Genomic DNA, 15,209 nt, shown 5'->3' with positions numbered 1-15,209 from the left:
TAATAGAATAATTTTCATTCTCTTTTATTTTTTACATAAATATTATCTCAAAAGATATAAATACCTTTGCACCACTCATTAGTGTAAAAATAGTTACCTAATATTGTGTAAAATGTCCTGATTGGAATTGTGATTTGTCAAACTAACTAACCTCGAGAAATATTGGCTCTTTCAACTAATACCATAATTTTCAGCATAATTAATTATTAATTTGATGATTAGAGTAGATAAGTCGTTTCGTCTTTGACTAAGAGAAATCCAAACTTGGGGGCACACACAAGAGAAGAGAGAGAGAGAGAGATAATGGTGGTGGAAGAGAACCAGAATCAGATGATGGATTCCATCGCCGGCGAATCAGCGATGACGGCAACTGTCTTAGTAGACGAAGCAGAGGAGGAAACAACCACCACCAACACATGTAAAAACACAAAGGAATCACTGATTCTACATCTCTCCAAGAAGCTTCTCCACAGAGATCTCGATTTCCGAATTGAAGCCGCTAGGGAAATCCGGAAGATGCTTAGAAAGTCTCCGGTTAAGTCTTCGGCTAGGTCAAAGCTTGCCGACGCCGGAGTTATCCCGCCGCTTGTTCCCATGCTCATCTCCTCCAACATTGATGCTCGCCACGCTTCTCTCCTCGCTCTCCTTAACCTTGCCGTTAGAAATGAACGGTAATCTCTCTAGTAGTATATAATTTTAATGCTCAATCTGAGGCCTTATTAAGATGGTTGTTTTTGCTTTAGAAAACTTCACCAATCTCTGCTTAGAGCTTGGTTTTAGGATTTGTAGCTTCTGAATGAGTCTAAGGCAACTTATTAGTTACCAACTACTGCAGGCTGGAGCTATGGTTTTTCTTGTGAGCAGNAAAAACACCAAGGAATCACTGATTCTACATCTCTCCAAGAAGCTTCTCCACAGAGATCTCGATTTCCGAATTGAAGCCGCTAGGGAAATCCGGAAGATGCTTAGAAAGTCTCCGGTTAAGTCTTCGGCTAGGTCAAAGCTTGCCGACGCCGGAGTTATCCCGCCGCTTGTTCCCATGCTCATCTCCTCCAACATTGATGCTCGCCACGCTTCTCTCCTCGCTCTCCTTAACCTTGCCGTTAGAAATGAACGGTAATCTCTCTAGTAGTATATAATTTTAATGCTCAATCTGAGGCCTCCTTATTAAGTTGTTGGTTTTTACTTTAGAAAACTTCACCAATCTCTTCTTAGAGAGAGCTTGCAGATTAGACTTTGGTTCTAGGGTTTGCAGTTTCTGAATGAGTCTAAGGCAACTTATTAGTTACCAACTACTGCAGCTATGGCTCATTGACTGATTTGAGTTAATCTAGTAAAGTTGTTGACAAAAAACAAAAACAAAAAGGGAATGCTCTGAGAGTATCTATACATACCTTTGTGACTTTAGATTTGTAGAAACCACAGCGATATTTGAGTTTAAGTCAGCACACATCCAAATTCTCACTTCAATACTGACTTTTCACATTTGGAAGTTGGAACTTATTGGCAATGGTAGTCCATTTCTGAATCGTGACAGATATCAGTGTGTAGTTGTGATGTGGTTAATCTTCTTATGTTCTGATCTTCTAAATCTATCTTTACCTGGAATTTTTCTGCTATTTAGATTTTACGATAGCAAATCGAGGATGTCATTTACCTACTTGACCCAGCAATTATTTTCTTCTGAACCACCCTTGTGTGGTTATGAAATTTACATTTTATGTTCTTATGGTGGTCGTTACGTAATTATGACTTATATTTGGTTGTGAATTCTAATCAGGAATAAGATTGAGATTGTGAAAGCCGGCGCTGTTCCTCCTCTCATACAGATATTGAAGCTCCACAATGCTAGTTTACGTGAATTAGCCACTGCAGCAATTCTAACACTGTCAGCTGCGCCAGCCAATCAGGCGACGATTATAACTTCTGGAGTTCCACCACTTCTGGTTCAGATTCTTAGCTCTGGAACTGTTCAGGGGAAAGTAGATGCAGTCACAGCCCTTCATAATCTATCAGCTTGCAAAGAGTACTCTGCTTCAATTCTAGATGCTAAAGCCGTGTCCCCGCTCATCCACCTCCTCAAAGAATGCAAAAAACATTCCAAGTTTGCTGAAAAAGCTACAGCCTTGGTTGAGATGATCCTTTCTAACTCTGAGGATGGGCGGAATGCCATCACCTGCTGTGAAGCTGGTATTCTGACTTTAGTAGAGACTGTAGAGGATGGTTCTCCACTCAGCATAGAACACGCGGTTGGAGCGTTGCTTTCTCTATGCCGCAGTGACCGAGATAAGTACCGAAAACTCATACTAAAAGAAGGTGCAATCCCAGGTCTCCTTAGTTCAACAGTCGAAGGAACATTGAAGTCCCGAGATAGAGCCAGAGTTCTCTTGGACCTGCTGAGAGAGACCCCTCGTGAGAAAGAAATGGCTCCATTAATACTAGAGAAAATTGTCTATGGCATTGCAGTACATGTTGATGGGGCAGAAAAAGCTGCTGAAACGGCTAAGAAACTGTTGCAGGACATGGTTCATAGAAGCATGGAGCTGAGCATAAAAAGCATCCAGCACAAGTCGCAGTCAGCAACTATTCCTGATATCTCGAATAGCTAACTATCATAGTGGTAATATTTATTGATATAAGCAAGAAGTTTGCATTAAGAGAAAGATTTGTAGGGTTTCGGGTTCTGATCTGGAAAAATTCAAGAATCAGAGCCGTGTTTAGGTCTAGTCTTACCTCTCCGGAGCTGGAAGAAAAACCATTTGGTAAGTTTTAGAGGCTGAATTTTTCTTTCCCTTTTGTATATACTCTTGGCCCTGGGTCATGTTTATATCAGAACCCTTCCTTCATCATGCGTTTACATCTTTTTCACATTGATTCGGTATTTCTTCGTATTATAAAGTTTGGTTTTCTTGGTCTTTATTTGCAAATCATATTAAAGGAAAATTAGTTACATACAAACGTATTACGGAATATTGGAACAAAAAAAAGTTTTTTCTTCTTATTTGTCCATTTCTTTACCTTCTCGAAATATTTATAATTATTAAAAGGGATTTTAGTAATAAAACCCCTCAACTAGATAAATCTTATATCTATATTAACATTTTTGAAACATTCCTCAATTTCAAATCTTTTAATGTTTATCACCCTTCTGTCTGGTTTCTACAGGGTCGTTAAAACTTAAAACTAAACAGAACATATTCCATAAATTAAAAAAAAACTAAAACTTGAAAGGGGTTTATTACTACAATTCCCAATTAAAAACTTATTATACCCTTCATTATTTGCAGTGCAAGCTGGACAACAAAGCAAAGATACCACCACGCTTATTGGACTATTAAAAGCGCAAAATACAAAATATTCAAAACAAATTTGGGTCATGGCGTATGGGCCTATATACAACTCCATCGGTTTTTATATCTATATTAACATTTTCCAACTACTCTTGAAATTTAACTTATTTAAAAACTTATTTACAAATTTATTTACAAAATTAATTTCTACATATTTGTACAAAAAAACAATAATTTAAATATAGAAAAACATAATCGATTACACTAATAGTATACCTAATTTATCTCTACGAATAACTAAAGAATAGAAAAAATTAATTAAGTTCCTAAGCTATCTCTCCCAATAACTAAAATATTCCTAAACTCAATTCTTCCTAAAATATCTTTAGGAAATCAGTTTATGTTTTTCTTTTTTAACTTAAAAGATTTAATGTTTTAATGAAAAAATAATAATAATTAAAATTGTAATAACTAAATATTTCTACAATATCTCTACAAAATCCTAAGATAAAGCAAATAGAAATTAACTAAAACACACATAACTATTTAATTAGATATTCTTTATGTAAATATTAAATATTTTAAATTCTTTCATGATAATCTTGTTGCTTGATCACCAATATTTACTCGATTTGATATCACATCTAACACTATAAATAACCAATGAACTTAAATCTACCAAATAACCTCATTCTGACTTTTTTATTAGTTTTTTTTTCAATTCATCTATGCTAGAAAATAATAGATTTCTTCACACTTTGCATCACTAATATATATTTCGTATTTTTTGTTTTTTACAGCTTAATTGTAATCATGGCAATAAGAGTGGGATCGGTGCATCAAAAGTTATGTGTTTTTTTTACCATGGTAAAATTGGGTTTTAGATCTAAACTTTATTAAAATTTTGCTAATCTCCACCTGTTTTTTAATTATGCTACAGATTTCTTAACCAGCTAAACCAAAAAAACTATCATATTAGTCATGAACATCATGGTGATAATAAAGTTTTGAGTACTTTTATTTCATGAACACCTTTATATATATATACTAGATTAGGACCCGCGGTACACCGCGGGACAAATTATTTATAACTAAAATATTTAAATTATAAGTTGTATTTATAAGTTTAAACCATATGATATTGAAGTATAATTTATTTTTTACATAATATTTATTAATCAATTTAATTAGATATGTCTATTCTCGGATACCAATAGTGTTAACAAAATAATGAAATGATGTTTTACTCGTTTAACACCAAATTAATGATATTTTCAATTTATATAAATATTAACAAAACCAGTCCCGCTATATAAATCCGTCCCGAGATATTTTAACTCGCACTATATAATCTTAATTTTTAATATTTATTGTTTTGTATTGTAAATATTAGATTGAGTTGATATGTCATTTATTAAGGTGGTAACCATTTACATTTTATAAGATTAGCGTTTCTTATAAAGTTTAAATATTTATAATACTTAAAACTCTTAAAACGATTGAGTATTTCTCATATTTGCAGTTTCGTAAGAGTTTAAATATATTATTAATATTTTAAAGGTCTTCTAACTTTTTTTAAAAGTTGAAATATTTATAATATTTAAACTTTATAAAGTTTAAATATTTATAATATTTGAAACTTCATAAAAGTTTAACTATTATTAATATTTTTAACATTTTATAAAGTTTAACTTTCTAAAAAAATAATATTTATAATATTTATACTTTTTATAAAATCTATCTTAACATTTTTGAATTACATTTTTGTGTCATCCTCTCTTATCTTTGTATTCAAACAAGTCCCAACTAAATTCTCTACAATTCTTACAACCAAACACAATTATTTCCTTATTTGATAATATGAATTTCCTAAAATCTATCTACTTAATTTAAATCAACATGTTAGATTAAAATGTAATTCTCCTTTCACTTTTATTTAATCTTATATTTTATTATTTTAATTACTATTTAATACAAAAAGTTAATAAAATTTTAGATTTTTTTCAGCATATAATGTGATTTGAATTTTTATAAACGGATATATATTTTAAAAATTGTCTTACTATATTTGTAACCAAACAAGTAAATCCACATATAGAGCTCGGAATATATTTTTGGAGTACAATAGGGTGCCATCACTTTTTGCCAACTTCGGGTCGGGTTTTTAACTAATAAACAATTCAATTACCCGGATCCTCCTTAAGATTGCCAAATATTTTGGGCCCGTTTTAATCAATAGCGTACTTATTTACATCCAATTAATGCCAATTATTGCCAATTAATGCCTATAGTATTTTAAGAAATATCTAATTTGCATGTCGAATTTCTAGGGCCGAGTTTGACAAAAAAAATTGATAACACAAATTATGTAATCACATCTTCTTAATCACATCTATAAAATATAGCAACTAATTCAAGATGAATACATCTTAGGAAATATCTAATTTCGGTTTAATAAACGATTACATATTTGGTAAGATCTTATTAGTTTTAGATGTACACTATTAATCCAATAATATCAATTGAGAATCATAATAAGAATATGTCATATCATTCATTCTTAAATCATAACTAATCAAATCGTAAAATTTATATTCTCAACTTGCGAATCAAGAGTTTCTACAAAACCCTACCTACAACCGTTAAAAGTATATATATAGTACAAGCACCTCTAAACCATTAGAGTATCATATCAACAAAATAATAGACCTGTGGTGTACCACGAGGTAAAACCTAGTATAAATATTTATAATATTTAACTTTCTAAAAGTTTTAAATATTTATAATATTTAACTTTTAAAAAATCTTTAAAATAAAGAACCGGAATAAACCAAATAAAAGTCTTTTAAGTTTGAATGTCTGATAAGTCAAGCTTTCTACTCGTTTGTATTATGAATCATTTTGGTCTCTTTTATAGTATGACTCTGAACTATTGCCCAATTTTTTAGGCGATGTGGGATATTATACCCGTATTTTTTATTCATCTATTGAGTAATATATGTCCGTTTTTTTAAGTTTGTATTACATCATATGCAGGAAAAAATTACAATTTTTATTAACTAAATATATTATAGAATAATTCAAAATAATTTAAATATAAATTCAAATAAAAATGAAAGGGAATTATATATTTATGTTTGAATGAAGTACAAAGATTTCCTTATTTTTTAAAATCTTACTTATAATTAACTTTGGAATTTTTGGTAACTAATATTAAAGACAATGCATTAAATGCAAGAACTTTCCAAAAAATATTTTTGAGCAAAAACTGCTGCAAAAATACTAGTATAGATATATCAAAACTTTTCTTATTTTCTAATAACTGATTTTTCTAATATTCACTACAAGAATTTTGAGTTTTAATAGCATCGGAATAACGCTATCTAGCAATACTATAGCGTTTTTACAAACGCTATATATGCGCCCGTCATTATAGGTCAGACACTTTATATAGCGTTTTTTATTCTGCTATCGTATTCGCGGCTTTAATAGCGTTTGTGCGTCTGCAATTAAATATTCTATAACAGCGTTTTTAATGTGCTGTTTTAAATATTACTATAGCATTTATATAAATGTAATTGTTTTTATTTATTTTTTATTATTTTTTTTGGTAAATATTTTGATTTGATTAAATTTTGAGTTTGATTAAATTTTTTATTTTTAAAATATCCAGTAAGATTGAGAGTCACAAATCCACAAACATTCTAAAGATACAAATTCATAGTACTACATAAAAATTAAATGTGTCAGCCTCAAATGAATATAATATTGTCGCCACAGTGGTTCCTAATGCATCACCTATGAATTCAACTTCAGAATTTGCTCTCCATACTCTAGCACCTTCAACCTTTGAAACCTCTACCCATACCTTGCTAGCATTGGGACCTAAAGGGACGAAATGAACCTTCTCTGCTGGATCAGTTGAAGTTACACGACCGGTTGCAACTCTCTGCCTAGAGTTATCAATATCCAACAGAATACACTTCTGTTTAGCACATTTGCTGCTACTACCAGTGCTGGGACTAGTACTCTATAACCAAAAATTATAACACATCATCAGAACAACAATTGCAATCAAAATTTCAACCAATCAACAACAATTGCAATCAAACTTACCTGACTTGATTTCCCGGTTGATTCATCTGTTGGAAGTGTTTCGATTAGGTTTATCTTATCAATAGGCCATGCTATGGTCTCTTTTAGTGCATCACCGATGATTGAGAATTCAGGCATTGGTCTCCATAAATAAGCATCAGGGTTTACCACTAGCTGGACCTTAAAACCTTAGCATTTGGTCCCAATGCAATATCATTCACCAAATGTTTAGGATCAGTTGATATCACCATTTCCATTCCAATAATCAAAGATGTGAACTTTTCCTAGTGATGCATTCGTTTACTAACAAGTCGCAAAAATATACAATCAAATTAGTAATATAATTCACATTATTCTAGAGAGAATCACAACAATCGTAATTTACCTCTTCACTAGCAGTGTTAGGAGGTTGGGATAGGGGATCGTCCAATATTATCTTGTCAGTGGGCCATGCAATTTTACCTCCTACAGCTTGACTAAGTGAGACAATGGTTGGAGTAGGTCTCCAGATATATATATGCTTTTGGGATTGATGCAGACTTCACAATTACAGCTGCTGCATTAAGACCCAATGGAATGCGACCAATCTTATATGTAGGTTCATTGTAACAGTATTTTCCTTCACCAACAACCACATCATTAGTCAGACACCAATCCAGTAGCTGGCAACTAATTCCTCCTTTGGTAGCATCGCTCAAGTCAGACTGTGAAACCCGATTATGACTCTACAAGGAAATGATAACCAAAACATGCATATAAGTTGGTATCTAAATCAAAATTACACGTTACAATTTCACATCATGGAACCAATTTAAAATAATTACCTTTTTACTAGCTAAGTTACTAACCACATTCTCCAAATCTGCAATCTTGGTAAGTAATTCTGCTTGAGTAGCTTCAAGCTTTTGGACATGGGAGTCTCTAGTCTGTAAGAATGCCATCTTGGTAACAGTAGCGCCTCTGCCCATGCCCCAAGTACCTGACTCACAGCATCGTCTCTAACATTATATGTGTTTGTGGAGTCCATTTCACTATCAATTGTCTTCATCTTTTCCTGAATTCAAAATTGATACACAACATATAGAAACTACTTTCAAATAACTTTAAGAACAAATATTATGATTTTAGGTGATTCTTACAATAGTTTCTACAAATTCTTCCCTCACAGGTCTTCCATTAGAATGTGTATGTCCTGCTATCCACACATTACTTCTATTAACTTTCCTAGGATCATAACTCTTTTTTTTTTCTACAAGTTGATGTAAATTTTATCAAAAATACCTCAATTAGTCATACAACCAACCAATTCAATATAGAAGCACACATACCATCTCATGAGCTAAGCGAGACATTCCTTTACGGCTAGTGGTGTGAGGAATTTGACCCTTCCTCGTACGTCTGAATTTTTCACTTTTTTCCTATTGACACAAAGATATGGCCATAAGTAATATACACAAAAAGAAGTTAAATAATCAATGGTAAGTTTTAAAATAACCTTAGAAGTTGTGTTATTCCTGCTATCCACCCAACTATTCCAAGCTGATGCACATTGGATGTTGCTAGGCTTTAGTTCCTGTAATTTAACCTTGATTTTAGTAGCTCGAACTTTTCTAGAAAGCATAGATTTAGATGCCCTCCACAAACCATCCATTTTCCTTAAGAGTGCTTCTTTTTGCCAATATTCTTTCAAATTGAACCTCACCTGTCAGACATTGCCAACTTAAAACATTAACTACATTTACAGGTTATTAAGATATAACTTAGTCAAGCTTACCTGAATTTCTTCCCACATTACGTCTTTTGTCCTTTCATCGAGATGTCTCCAGTCATCTAGCAGTATTGGCACATGCTCTCTCACAAGAGGACCAAGGAAAGAGGAGAGTGTCACTGGTCCACTGCCAACATGCTCACCCATAGCATTAAATTCCACATCCACCTTATTGTCATCATGCTTTGCCACTTTGCGCATTCTCGTTGGACCTCTTGACTTCCTCTTTTTGTTATCTGATTGTTGTGTTTGTGTTTCAGAGGCGTTGGATTCTTTTACACGGGGTGAGTCTTCTTTTGCTTCACTCTCATCTCTTTCTCCAACATTTGGATCCTCTACGTTCTTATCTCCTTCAGTTATATTTTGCATTATCTCAACACTCTGATCTGGTTCAGCTGCACTATTATCTCCTTCAGTTACATGAGCCTTCTTGTTTTTCTTCTTCCTCAAGGATAATAAAGGACTCACTTCAACTCATGTTTGGCGCTTACTGCGACAAACTAATTTAGCAGCTACAGGTTTCATCATCTTTGGTTACCTGAAACACAATCAAGTTTTTAATTAAATCTTATACTAGAACACCTTCACAATCATCCCTAACAAAAAAACTGTCATCATCAGTCTCATGATCTCCTAAATCTTCAATTGGCTGGACTGATGTTTGTTCAGGAACTAACTCCTCTACTATGTCCATCATGTTGTATCCTCTTGGTGGTGCCTGCATAACAACAAACCAAGGTGAGTTCTCATCATCTTTGGAGTAAACAACTTGTTTAGCTTGCGATGCTAGAATGAAAGTATCATTTAAGAATGATTTTTGATTCATCTGGAGATTGACAAGTGTGAACATGTCTTCCTCTTTCACTTCATTCCCGTTGTTAACCCTACACCTAAATAGTGGAACCTGGAAAATGTGGTAGTCCATCAATATGATCTCCTTTATCACTCTATAGAATGCTACTATGTCTACCATTTGTCTCATATCTTTAGCACTAGCTCTACACATAGAGAATGCTTCATAAGTTACTCCACTATTCTGAGTCTTCCTCTTGACATCATCTGTTTGAAAGCAATGGTCGTTTACTACAAAACCCTTGTAAGTTTGAGAGATATGTCTTGGTCCAAAAGCTAGCCATCTCAGCCTACTAGAATGGTCGCTCGAGTTACTTGGTATCTAACAGTTAACAAAAAAATTATTTGTTTTTAACACAACGATAATCAAATTTATAACTAATAAATGATGTATGACATTCTTCAATCCACTATGGGAACCTTTCGTTATGATATTTCCACAATAGAGTTGAATTTTTTGCGCATCTTACATCTGTAGCTTGCAGTTCTTCCAAATGCAACCTGTTTTCCATGTAGTTAGACTCAGATTTCGTAAAAGTCCAAGTTTGTAAATTTAAAACTCAATCAAATTTACCATTACTCAATATATGGTTCCATGACTGTTGTATTCATGAGAATATACCGATGAGCTATGTCTCGCTCTTTATCTGTGAGAATCTTTTATGTGGCTTTCTGCAGTGGTCGACCTTCAAGGACATGTTCATCTACCTAAACATCTTCATTGCGAGCAAGTGTTTCTTCAACTGGAACAGACTTCTGAAGGAACTCTAAACAAAACGCAAGGCATTCACCAGCCAAGTAGACCTCAACTATACAAGCTTCTGGCCTTTCAAAATTCTTCACAAATACCTTTAGTGTCTTCATGTATCTACATGTACATAAGAAAACTCATTATAATGTATATAGTTACAAGTTCGTTAACATCTAAAATATTTAGAACATAAAAAGTACCTCTCAAAAGGGTACATCCATGTGAAGTGTACAGGGCCACCCAATCATGCTTCTCTTGCTAGGTGTATTGGCAGGTGAAACATAATGTCAAACAGTGAAGGTGGAAAGTATCTCTCCAACTGACACATTGTTTCCACGAACTTTGATTCTAGTGTAATTAGCTTCTCTGGATCAATTACACGTTGGCACAACCTATTGAAGTAATTGCATACTCGATTCACTGCTATATAAGGTCCTTTAGGCAGTAAACCTCTCAATACCACCGGAAACAGGTTCTGCATTATGACATGATGGTCATGTGACTTCAGACCACCAATGCTTGGGGGATCTACTGACACACAATTGGAGATGTTGGCACAATATCCATCAGGACCTCTGAATTTGGATAACTTTCTGCACAATTTACGTTTCTCTTCCTTAGAAAGCCAATACGCAGCTAGAGGTAAGTAGGTTCTCTTCCCACATATCTCCTTATGTAAGTTGCTTCTAATACCAATGTCTTCTAAATCTTTCTTTGCTTTCAACCCATCCTTGGATTTTCCACTATGCATCAGAATAGCTAATAGTGCATAAAACACATTCTTTTCCACGTGCATGACATCAATATTATGCCTCACAGGCAGATACTGCAACAATTATTCAACAAGTGAAAATCATAAACACACTATAGTAGTTAAAATTAAGAACCAAATTCAAATTTCATTATAATATCTACTAACCTTCCAATAAGGTAAGTAAAAAAAGATTGATCTTTTTTTCCACCGCCATTGATCATTGCCTTCTTCATATTCATCAGCTGAACTCACATCATCATCATCTGCTTCAACTATTTTTCTCTTGTCTTTCTTATCTAAAGGTTTACCAAATTCATTCCTAAAATCTTTAAGGCTCTCAAGTATTTCTGATCCACTCTGAATTCTATTTGCAGTACCAACCTCCACCGTGTTGTCAAACCACCCTTTCCTACGTCTATAAGGATGCCCAGGTCTCAAACGCTTCTTGTTACCCATATATACATGTTTTCAACTGAACTTTAACCACCTATGAGGTGTATCCTTCCCACAGACAATACACGCTTGCTTCCCTTTCACCTTACATCCAGCTAATGTTCCGAATGTTGGATAGTCAGTAATACTCCACAACAATATAGCTCTTAGAGTAAAACTCTCCAACTTAAACTAGTCATAAACCTCCACACCATCATTCCATAAGTCTTTTAGGTCATCTATCAGCGGTTGTAGATATACATCAATATTGTTCCTTGGTGCGGTTGGTCCAGGTATCAACATTGACAACATGATGTTCTCTTGTTATATACACTCGGTTGGAGCCATATTGTAATTGACTAAGAACATCGGCCATGTGCTGTACTTGGTGTTTTGGATAGCGAACGGATTCATCCCATCAGTAGAAATTCCTAGTCTAAGGTTTCTAGCATCCCCAGAAAACTCTGGCCATTTATCGTTTACCTGGATCCAAGTCAAGGAGTCCACTTGATGCCGCATTGTACCAACTTCACTAGCATTAGTGAAGTGCCAACGCAAATTCTCAGCCAACCGTTTCGATCTAAACATCCTCCTACACTACAAAAAAATATCCACATTGATAGCACATGACAATAGCTCATTTTCCGTAACTGCTATGAAAGATAACTTTTTTTTTCGATTACTCTATAATAGCACTTAAACAACACTATAATAAAAAAAATCATGAAGCGGGAAGTTAAAATCACTTGTTTTAAAACATTAAACATAAGGAAAAAAATTAAAAGCTCTCCTTCTTCGTCAAGGGTTTTGTCTGCAAAACCACTGTTGTCTGCAAAACTATTGTTGTCTGCAAAACCAATGTTGTCTGCAAAACCAATGTTGTCTACGAAACCACCGTCGTCAATGGCATCAGTTGTTGGAGCTTCAGTAAAGCCTAATCTAGTGTCTCTCCCTACCCAAATTGGTTTCTCCCTGAGATTAGTGCCCAATCTCTTGCCCCTCTCGCAATAGATCTGAATTTAGAGGATGCTGCTTTGGTTTCTCTGGAGGACCCAGAATCTGGCAAGCTTAGATCTCCTTGGGCTGTTGGGCTGTAAAGGACTCCGCGAATCCAAAGCGTCACCAACCACTTGCTTGTACCACCATCACAAATGCGGGAGGAAACTTGGTGGAAGGTACTCTCTCTCTCTCTCTCTCTCTCTCTCTCTCTCTCTCTCTCTGACTTGAGACTCTGTTTATCACAGAACCAACTCACCACCAAGTATATGATTTTTCTGTGAAATTGGAAGAGAGACCATTCTTAGGAGCTCATCTTCGTTTTCTTCAACGAGATTCCTACATCATTCTACTTCTCAATTAATGTTTTATGATGATGAGAAGGAGGAGCTTGAAGCTTAAAAGGGGGCTTTTGAAACTTGAGTTTGAGAAGGTACTCCAAAGAATCTTTTGTTCTTCTTTGAGGATAAACCAAATCTAAGGGATTAACCATAGTTGTTTGTGTTTGTTAAATCCAGTTTAGATATGATACTCCTCACATCTGAGTTTTAGTTGGGTAAAAGTAAGAAAATGTTTGGATGCAAACTAAATTGAAAATAGTAAAATGGAAAACAAGTTAATTCTACGAATACAATTTATCATTCTTAAATTTTGGTGTGCTTATTTGATAAAATATGACATATGTGTTTTGTGCTTATTTCTTTAGGACTGTATGGTGTAGTAGTGTTTTTTTCATTGATGTTAAGAGAAGGGATCCATACCTCAGAACCTTTTGTGCAACAGTGTGTTGATAAACAACAATACATTATGGTTTAATTATGCTAAGTCGATAACAAATGTTCTTACTCTTAACGATTGTACTGACAATTTCTTGTTTTCAGAGACTTGTTCTTCTCCTATTTTGTCTTTTAGATTTTTTGGTATAGTCCATTTCCTCTTTTAAGAAACTGAGCCAACCAGTTGACCTTACTAAGCATCTGGGATTGTTCCTACTCTTCAGTGAGTTCTCTTTTGTGTCTCTTGTCTATATTTCTCGTTTTTATGTCTCTTACCAAGCTAGAACTTGAGTATGGTCATAGAGGTTTCAGTAGTGCAGTTTGTTGGTTCAGCAAATGCGCAAATAAAAACCATTGTTCCCATCGAACAAATTGTGTATAGAGGTATTGTAGATTGTTTCTCAAGGATAGACAGAGAATCTGGATTATGAGGCCTATATCGTGGTGTAGGTATATACAAACTGTAACTTTGGATTTGCTAAATCTCTTCTTTCACTAAGGCTCATAAAATTTAATATTTCTTTGTCTCTTTGGTTGCTTGTGATCTTACCTTATGCTGGTTTGAAGTTGTACGTCGAAAGAGATGAAATGCCATGTCCCTATAAAACATAAGAAAGACATTTCCCTGAAACTTGTATGTGGGTCTGTTGCTGGATTGCTTGGTCAGACCTTGACATACCCTCTTGTAGGTTGGAAGCAGTTCGTCTTTGTAGTGTTAGATTTATTTTGTTCATGTTAAGTTTGTCTCTGTTCTTTGTAATGCTAGTTTTATTTTGTTTAAGACTTGTGGCACTTATGTAAAACTTATTTTTGGTTAATGTAATATTAAGGTTATGTATGTTGATTATTTTATGAAATATAAAAATATAAATCTAATTAAATATATTGTGAAAAATATTATGACATATAAAATAACATTAATTTTGTGTTACAATCTAGTGCTATAATATGCTATAGTAGAAAATCCTAACATAGCGTGTAAAATGACTTATAACACTATTTTAAGAAATTAGAATAACGTGATAACAAAGCATTTCGATACTGCTATGGTAGAAGACTCTACCACAACATACGTATCCGGCGCTATCGTATGTGTGGTATCTAAGATAACAGTGGCCTAGCATAACGTCTGTGAAAAATCTATAAATAACGTATTATAGCGTTTCTCTACTGCTATCAATGTAGATATTTGTTGTAGTGCTAAATCTATCTTTTATTAGGAATCCCTTTCCTCTCCTCACCGGTGAGGTTATCTGTTTCCCATCTTGATTCATTACATCTTGGACAGCTTGTTAACTCTGCATATTGATTCCGATAAAGTTTACAATCATTTATGCAGGCGTGAATGGAACGATGTCTTCTGAACTGAAAACCTAATGAATCAAGCATTGATTGACCTTATTCGCTACTAGTAGTGGACATGTGGGCTTCAATTTATATTTGTGTGATCATGTTCTGTAACAAAAAATGGAGGATTTTGAGATACAAAATTGAT

The 15,209-nt window shown here is 34.0% G+C and overlaps 1 protein-coding gene across 2 annotated transcripts; it reads left to right on the top strand.

Moving 5' to 3' along the window:
- Window positions 248-2,846, top strand: LOC104719200 (U-box domain-containing protein 14-like). Of its 2 annotated transcripts, XM_010437063.2 has the most exons (3): window positions 248-475; window positions 921-1,116; window positions 1,781-2,846. In XM_010437063.2, the coding sequence occupies exons 1-3, from the start codon at window positions 304-306 to the stop codon at window positions 2,607-2,609; spliced, it is 1,197 nt and encodes a 398-aa protein (XP_010435365.1). In that variant the 5' UTR covers window positions 248-303; the 3' UTR covers window positions 2,610-2,846. The 2 variants fall into 2 exon arrangements, with proteins under 2 accessions (XP_010435365.1, XP_010435366.1); XM_010437064.2 differs by lacking the exon at window positions 921-1,116 and having other exon boundaries at window positions 304-671.

The sequence above is a fragment of the Camelina sativa genome, chromosome 10 (genome assembly GCF_000633955.1).
Source record: "Camelina sativa cultivar DH55 chromosome 10, Cs, whole genome shotgun sequence".
NCBI lineage: Eukaryota > Viridiplantae > Streptophyta > Magnoliopsida > Brassicales > Brassicaceae > Camelina > Camelina sativa.
This window is presented reverse-complemented; position numbering and strand designations above follow the sequence as displayed.